The sequence below is a fragment of the Gigantopelta aegis genome, chromosome 8, assembly GCF_016097555.1.
Source record: "Gigantopelta aegis isolate Gae_Host chromosome 8, Gae_host_genome, whole genome shotgun sequence".
Lineage (NCBI taxonomy): Eukaryota > Metazoa > Mollusca > Gastropoda > Neomphalida > Peltospiridae > Gigantopelta > Gigantopelta aegis.
The window spans coordinates 16,309,943-16,318,868 of NC_054706.1; the positions used below are offsets into that span (position 1 = coordinate 16,309,943).

General features: G+C 35.4%; 1 protein-coding gene across 1 annotated transcript; it reads right to left on the reverse strand.

Annotated features, from left to right (window-relative positions):
• Positions 1-1,266: 1,266 nt before the first annotated feature.
• LOC121379899 (multiple inositol polyphosphate phosphatase 1-like) lies at positions 1,267-8,177 on the reverse strand. Its single transcript, XM_041508570.1, has 4 exons — positions 7,411-8,177; positions 6,268-6,389; positions 4,984-5,123; positions 1,267-2,848 (listed from the first exon to the last, which is right to left on the reverse strand). Exons 1-4 carry the CDS (start codon positions 8,138-8,140, stop codon positions 2,458-2,460), a joined length of 1,383 nt encoding a protein of 460 aa, XP_041364504.1. The 5' UTR covers positions 8,141-8,177; the 3' UTR covers positions 1,267-2,457.
• Positions 8,178-8,926: the final 749 nt, after the last annotated feature.

Below are 8,926 nucleotides of genomic sequence, written 5' to 3' on the forward strand. Positions count from 1 at the left end.
TTGTAACTCTGTCACTTCATCCCTGTGGTTGGGACAGATAACAAATGTAAACAGGAGTTCTATGAATAAATATTTATATTAAAAAAAAAAATATTGTTTTAGCCAAACCCACCCCGAGTTTATGCCCCTGAATATGCATGTTTGTACCACATACAAACGAGGTAAATGGAAATGACTTTTAGGGACCAGTCATTATAGAATACAACAGAGGTCGGATTAATGTCATTGATGGTTCTCCTTTCTTTCTTTCTAAACAGTACAGTGTGAAATCTACACAGAAGCTGCGATATAAACACTAATGAAATTAATATTGTACAATTGTACATACTGTCTTGCTAGTATTTCAAGCAAAGGGAATGAACTGTATAGGATATCGTAACTTTGATTGTAATAGAACAAAAATATTGATATCTGCAGAAGGTGTGACAATGCTCTCATTGTTAATCACCCAAGTTAAAACCGATCCTGGATAATACAGGCACAGTGGAAGCAAATCAACATTGGGGGTCTGTCTGAGATTGAGAGCGCAAAGCAAAGTTTCTAGAGGGTTTGGGGGTATGCTCGTTCTAAAATTTTGAAAACTAGATGTCCTGAAATGCAATTTCCTGCATTCTACAAGTAACATTCATTTCTGCCTTAAGATTTACTACCAATCATATTTTTTATTCAGTATTATTGGAGGGGCTAGATCCTCCCTCCAGCACGCCCCCCAGTCCCGCCATACCTGTAATACATATAATATCAAAATCGCTCACATTTCATATTTATAAGTGTATGTCCACCGACTTAAACTAGTGACAAATAAAAATTATTTCACTTACTTATAAACTTCTACAAATAAACTTATAAACTTATACAAAATGAAAGCTCATTTAATATCTTTATGATGTAAAATGATAATGTAATGCTATCACATACTGCTTTTATAATAATGTCACCTAACATAAAACAATTTAAAGGGATTATCCTGAGTTTTCAGCCCAAGCAAGACTTCCGTTTGTAATAAACATATACCGGTATCCTGCTTTTCCCCCCATTTCTTATAACACTGTCTTACCGTAACAGGTTTTAGATAGCATTACACAGATAAATACATATGGAATGACCTTTGACCAAATTATTTCAAATTTTGTTTGGAAGTTGGAAGAAATAATAAATTTGTACGTACGAAATTATTTTAGACAAAAAACGATATTGAGATACCACAAAGCATTATGACATCCAGAAATGCATATGTTATCCAAAATTGAAAATATAAGTAAATAGTAACGTATATATATTTTATTTGTCGAAAACCTCAAACTCAGGAGATTCCCTTTAAGAAATTTATTGTCACATGTATTTGCTATAAAGGTAACCTGTTTTGGTTTTCTTCCGACAGTCATCAATTCGGAAACAGCCTGATACAATTAAATGGCATCATCTGTACAAGAATTCTGTAAAGAAGTCAGAGTTAAAACGTTTCAAACTTTTTCAAACACAACCTAGATCCTATCAGAAGCCTAACATGGATTTAACATGAGTTTAGCCAATTTCGCCTAACTGATGAGTGTTTTTACAAAACATGAATGTTAAATCCACATGGAGATCTATGCCAATTTGAGAAAAACAATGTTTCTTATATGTCAAACACTTTTAACTCCAAAACATTTTGTTTTCAAATTTGTTTTGGTAATAGAGGCTGATGTTTGCTATATATATTTACTGAATAATGTTCTGCTGGTGATCGATGATCCCGATGTTTGTAACTTTTAATTAGAGAAAGTAATCTTTCATGAAACCAATTGGCAGTTCGCTTATTTTTAAAGTTGTGTAACCAAACAACGATTTGCATGTAATATTGCTCCCTGGATTTCAAAGGAATTGATGATAATTATAATAATAATAATAAGTCACCATTGTCTCATATAATCTGGAACATTAAGAAAAATTATCAACATCAAAACAGTTGCTTAAACTGATCAGCCAAGTGGGTTTCATACTAATTTTAAAAAGTCACCAAAGTGGACCTATAAATAGGTTATAGATTGTAACAGATTGAAAAAGCTATGTTTTGAACATGTTAATGTACCTTCCTTAGCAACCACGATGGCATACATAGCAACAATTACTCAGAAACTTGTGCATTGGGACCAACTTCTGAGATGCACCATGCATATACCACTGGTTTATATCAACCATATACCACTGGTTTATATCAACCATATAAAGGCATTTAATCCAGTTTCAGAAAATAACTGTGCATGTAAGAGGTTTAAAAAAATACTCTTCAATTATTGTACAGATTGGCAGAATATTTAGTATCTGACTAACTTTTTTGTTCTGAATAAATTAGTCACATCTCAATCATGCTTCACAGAAATGCTGCAAATTTCTGAAAATAGGCTAAAACGAAACCTTTTTCATTGTGAGACCTATTATTTTGCATTAATTGTTGGAACATGGACTACATTCCCTTCATAATTCATCTTTCACTTTATATCCAACAGCACAAGTTTTTCTAAAATTACAGTCATCAATATATTTCTCGTATCTCTTCCTGACATATTCGTATGGACAGATGTCGCCATCACATCCTGGTATTTTCTGAACCTTTTCATTAACAAAGAGTTTGAGCATGTATTCTGCAGTGTCGTCTTCAGTATCGGAAATCTGTGGTTCACATTCGTACAGCACAAACATCAGATTTGCTGAGAATGGAATAATGTTACTTGTACGAAAAAGACGGTTGTGGTGCTTGTCGTAGTTATCTGCCCTTAGTGGTTCGGAGTCATTGAACAATCCCAGTGCTGCGTATAATGGTCCAATTGTTTCGGCATGTCCAAAGTAGAAATTTCCAAGCGTATATCTGAAATATATATAACGGACATAAATGTAATATTCTATTTTTTACATATCCTGAAAAAACCCACATGTTTTAAATAGAGAAAAATACATGAGTGGCTGTTAGATACCATTTATCTCACGAGTTGTTTAAAAATGCATCTAACAAGCGAGTGCGAGTTTGATAAGTTTTTAAATAAGTTGTGAGATAAATGGTATCTAACGGACAAGAATGTATTATTCTATTTCTCACATATCCTCAAAAACCAGGTTTTAAGCAAATTTTAACATCTTTATAGACTAAAAGTTATTTACAGCCGTTGCACTTGTAGGTAACTTAGGCGCACAGACACATGATTGTCAGGTTAACTATATGTCACAGTGTAATCTATTTCCACCGTGTTGTTTTTCATTGGATGCATGGCATTGGTGAACTGGTCATCACCTAGGAGCAGACAGTCGTATGGCTTGAAATTGTTAACACATGTACATGTGTAAACAACCCATGTGTTATAAAAAATAACGCATGATGTTCTCACCAACACGTGTGTAAGAAAAAAAAATTAAATGTTTTTTCCAACTAAACTTATTTACTGCCCTTGTGGGTGTTACTAACTTATTGTTTGGAGTCTACCCTGGGTTGTCATGCCACGAACTGAACAGTTCAGGCCCTTTTAAGGGCCCCTATGGGCAACCTAGAGAGACATACCACCTTCCACCTGTTACCGGCTACAGCCATACTGCTGGTACTCCCTTGCACCTGCCAGTGCAGGTGGTCCCCCCTCCTACCCACCCCACCTTTCCTATCAACATCAAAACAGTTGCTTAAACTGATCAGCCAAGTGGGTTTCATACTAATTTTAAAAAGTCACCAAAGTGGACCTATAAATAGGTTATAGATTGTAACAGATTGAAAAAGCTATGTTTTGAACATGTTAATGTACCTTCCTTAGCAACCACGATGGCATACATAGCAACAATTACTCAGAAACTTGTGCATTGGGACCAACTTCTGAGATGCACCATGCATATACCACTGGTTTATATCAACCATATACCACTGGTTTATATCAACCATATAAAGGCATTTAATCCAGTTTCAGAAAATAACTGTGCATGTAAGAGGTTTAAAAAAATACTCTTCAATTATTGTACAGATTGGCAGAATATTTAGTATCTGACTAACTTTTTTGAAATTGTTAACACATGTACATGTGTAAACAACCCATGTGTTATAAAAAATAACGCATGATGTTCTCACCAACACGTGTGTAAGAAAAAAAAAAAATGTTTTTTCCAACTAAACTTATTTACTGCCCTTGTGGGTGTTACTAACTTATTGTTTGGAGTCTACCCTGGGTTGTCATGCCACGAACTGAACAGTTCAGGCCCTTTTAAGGGCCCCTATGGGCAACCTAGAGAGACATACCACCTTCCACCTGTTACCGGCTACAGCCATACTGCTGGTACTCCCTTGCACCTGCCAGTGCAGGTGGTCCCCCCTCCTACCCACCCCACCTTTCCTGTCCTGGAGGCCGGCACCTGTGCCCAGGACAGGTGTGCACTACAACAACTTGCTCTGAATGTGCACGTTAAACACTCTTGGTCTTGGTCTTACTAACTTATGCGTCATAGACTAATCAGTTTCAGGTTAACATATATGTTACAGAACAATCAATTTTAATTATGCTTTTTTTGTCATTGGATAGTATGGCTGTCATGACCGGGTCATCACCTACATACATGTCTTTAAATTGTTATCACACATGTGTGTTATTAGTGTATGTTATCATAAATAACGATAGGTGTTCTCACCAACAGGTGTTGAGAAATCATAAATCAAAAGGAAGGAAATTTTTATTTAACGACGCACTCAACACATTTTATTTACAATTTTATGGCATCAGACATATGGTTAAGGACCACACACAGATGTTGAGAGAGGAAACCCGCTGTCGTCACTTCATGGGCTACTCTTTCCAATTAGCAGGAAGGGATATTTTATATGCACCATTCCAGACAGGATAGTACATACCACAGTCCTTGATATACCAGTCATGGTGCACTGGCTGGAACGAGAAATAGCCCAATGGGCCCACTGACAGGGACATCATAAATCACAAGGCCTGATTTTAAATATGCATAAAACATGAATATTACGCTGCAGTGTCTTCATCGCTGTCTTCCAGCGGCTCCTCGAGCGCGGAAATAGCATCATCCATTATTCCAAACATATCGGCCACAAGAGGGCAGCTCTGCTCACGAATGATGTCATAGCCATACCCATTTTTGTAGTAATGCTTAAAAGAAAAAACATTATTATAAACTCATAATATTAAGTGATACATGTACTTTAATCATGTGAGTCTATCTTGGCCAAATTGTGTAGAGTTTTTCTTCACTTTAATGAAAATAAACAACATATGTAATGACAGAAAAGAAAGGCGTACTGGAAAACAAAAGCACAATTATAGTCTGGGAGCACAGACCCAGAAGTTTAAAGATAATACCGAGGTCTCACCCCGTCTCCATCGACAACTGAGCCAAGTCAGGGCTAGCTCTGAGTGTGTAGAACATTTCAACACATTATCTGTTTAAGGGACATTCCTGAGTTTGCTGCATTGTAAGATGTTTCCAACTGATAAAATATTTCTACGAATAAACTTACATATTATTATTAAATATATTTTCTTGTTTAGAATATCGGAGTCTGTATATTCAATGTCTTTCTTGTCGTCTTAATATTTGTGAGAAGCCCAAACTGGATTTTGTCTTCAAATAATTTTGTACGTACGAAAAAAACTATTTTAGGAAATAAAATGAAATTTAACCTAGAACAAATATTAGAACAATAAGAAACATTTTTAATATACAGCCACTAATATTTTATGCAGAAAAATATATTTGATATGTAATTGCAATCATTAAAAAGTCTCTGTTAGTCGATAACATCTTAAAAATTGCAGCAAACTCATGAATGTCCCTTTAAACACAACAAATTGCAGACACCCACCATTATTTTCAACAAAATACAAATGATTACATGAAATTCTTTCCCCAAATTAATTATTATATGCTGACAAATGGCCATGGACTATAAAATAAAATTTGCCAGTTGTATTTAAAATTCACAACTGCCGAATTAAGCAAGTGCCAAAGCTAGTCCTGCAGTTGGTTACAATTTTTATACAAAGTGGGTGCAACATTTAGTCTGTGGTTAATAAAATATTACTTAAATTAACATATTAATAATATTCAATAATGTCAAAATACTCAACACATTTAAAAAATTTCAGAACTAAAATTTCTTCCAGTGTGAGCCCCAGTGATACCTTGTAATGTTTGGTTTCAAAATGTCCAGATACATGTAATTATTGACAATCAAATTTTTTAGCATTAAATCATGAAAATGATTTTTAATGCTGTAGGTTTCTTTATGCTTACCTTTAGGTCAGAAAGATATTCTATGACTTTAGCATCTTCTTCATCAAACATATCGCACCAGGGAGACTTCTTGAACAGTGCCATTTCGTAAGCACAAATAATGTACATTGTTCGGATGTTTCCTATAACAAAAAGCAGATATTACATAAATTAATATTTAATTTGATAAAAGAAGAGGGTTAAAAGGACTGAGTGGTGGGTACTGACAAAATGGGAGTTATATGTATTGTATTTGCTGAACTGACAAAAGACTTTCATATATGTCTGTGCATCTACTATATAATGCCAGACATTTAATCTCGATCTCTCATTCAGTGAACTATTTCATCAACAGAATCTTTTCAGGTGTGTGTGCTGGGGGGGGGGGGGGGGGGGGGGAGTTCAGGAGTTAAGCAAAGTGTTTTCTTTCAATATATTTTCCAGGGAGCATGACCTAACCACCCCTAAAAATGTTGCTTATCTCAGTCTAGACCCCAGTCCTTCATAATTTCTCTGTGTCTAAATGAAAAAAAGCAAGATGTTGTTAGATTTATCTCTCTCAAAAATTCATATTAATTACTGAAGGTGAGCAGTTTTTTTGCCCATGCAGACATAGTTTTGTACGAACACACATGAATGAAAAAGTTCTTGCATCAAACTACAAGATCTGTTATGTACACTGTATAAAAAAGATGAGGATCAAGAGAAAGAATGATGAAGAATGATACATGTACATAAAACAGGGCTTGAAAAATTAGTTGTCTAGTTGCCAATTATCCAGTGGTGACATTTTAAAATACTAATCTAGAAGGAATAGTGTTACTTAAATGGCTCCCAACTGATCTGTAATTGACTCATCCTATGGGCCATAGGCATAGTTTCTGCCAGAGGGTATGAAGTGTAAAATTACGTACTCTAAAATCTTTGAAATTAATGGATTTATTTCAATAATTTTTAAGATAGATCATAGCAAGCAAACTGCTATTTAAAATTTGTCACAGCACATGAAATACAGTGACCAATATTAAAATATTTTAAACCCATAACCACTTAGTAGGGTAACTTATTTCCATGATTTTACCGACACAGTACTGGATATCATAGTTTCTGTGAATTATGAGGGCATGTATAGATAACCCAAGTATATATATGTATAAAAAGTACCTGCTGATAATACATCTGGTGGAAGAGCATACTTTGAAACAATTTTGCTCAGAATGTTTTGGATCAGTTTGCTCTGTTTAAATTTTTTGTACTCATGAAGTGCCGTCTCATTACGGTCAACAGTGATAATAAACTTGTGACATCTTTCATGAAATCTCAGTGTTTCATCACTAAGTTCAGGATCAATATCATCAGAAGCTTCGCCTGTCAGAACCTCTGTGAATCCCTCAAAAAATGCACGAGCGCTGTCCTGGCTTCTCTGTTTGCTGGATACAGAAAAACGAAAATCATCATCAATGTTTTCATCTACGAAAAGAGACTTTAGCCTGTGAGCCATTCTCCGCCCAAGGTGAAACTGTTCGTCCTCCCCCATGTCCATTAGTGTCTTTTCATTATTATTTGGAAAATGATTGGTCCATTTTGTAAGAGTTTCAAATTTTAATTCATCTAAATGATCTTTCATCACTTTATGAATCTCGGATATTTCATGTACGTCATTCTGGCCTGGGAATCGTGTACCGTGTCTTATCAACGCACTTGCGTGCGCTGCTTGACATGTCAATTTGTTAACGTCAACGCTGTTGAATTCATCTTCAACGCCAAGATCATCTGGATTGTGAATCGAATCATATGACGTTTTCGTTGCAAAATTACTGAACGCATTCAGGGAATGAACTACAATCGAACATGCTATAAAAACCCTTACAAATAAAACATACAGGTTAAGCATGTTTAGTATTTGACTAGCATTAACGTTCAATCCTATGGGCGCAGCCATTTATTTTTGTGCATATTTTCGTTTTCCTTCTTTAAGAAAAGCACCGTATAATTTAATTATTTACTTACATATTTCTTCCTTCTTTCTTTTCTTTAGATCTTTCTTTTTCTATGCTAATTTTTTATTTATATTTCTTTTCTTCTGTTAAAAAATCTCAATCTCTCTCTCTCTCTCTCTCTCTCTCTCTCTCTCTCTCTCTCTCTCTCTCTCTCTCTCTCTCTCTCTCTCTCTCTCTCTCTCTCTCTCTCTCTCTCTCTCTCTCTCTCTCTCTCTCTTTCATCATTAATCGTACACTATGTCCCTAAAAGACAGTTCAGATATAAGCATGGAAATATTTTTTAAAAAACCAACTAACCATCCAGCCAGCCAGCCAGCCAGCAGGCTATCTATCCATCCATTTACCCATCCATATATATCCATCTATCTATCCATGCATCCATGCAGTCATCCATCCATCCATCCATCCATCCATCCATCCATCCATCCATCCATCCATCCATCCATCCATCCATTTGTCCTTTCATATAATAATCCATACATACATACAGCCAGCCAGCCAGCCAGCCAGCCAGCCAGCCAGTCAATCAACTACGCACATAGTCCAGCAAGTCATTAAGTTTTAAACAGGGTTATTTCTTGAAGATTTCATCATTTAGTATCCAAAATAAATTATCTGAGGCATTCATAACGTTATTTGGTTAGAGTATTTCCAGAAAGGTGGATCCTGGCGAACAATAG

Excerpts from the sequence above, each read along its gene's own strand:
- LOC121379899 (XM_041508570.1), bottom strand. The coding sequence starts at position 8,140 with ATGCTTAACCTGTATGTTTTATTTGTAAGGGTTTTTATAGCATGTTCG. Across the intron at positions 5,124-6,267 it reads AATATCTTTCTGACCTAAAG|CATTACTACAAAAATGGGTA; the intron begins GTAAGCATAAAG and ends TTTTCTTTTAAG. Across the intron at positions 2,849-4,983 it reads AGCGATGAAGACACTGCAGC|ATATACGCTTGGAAATTTCT; the intron begins GTAATATTCATG and ends TATATATTTCAG.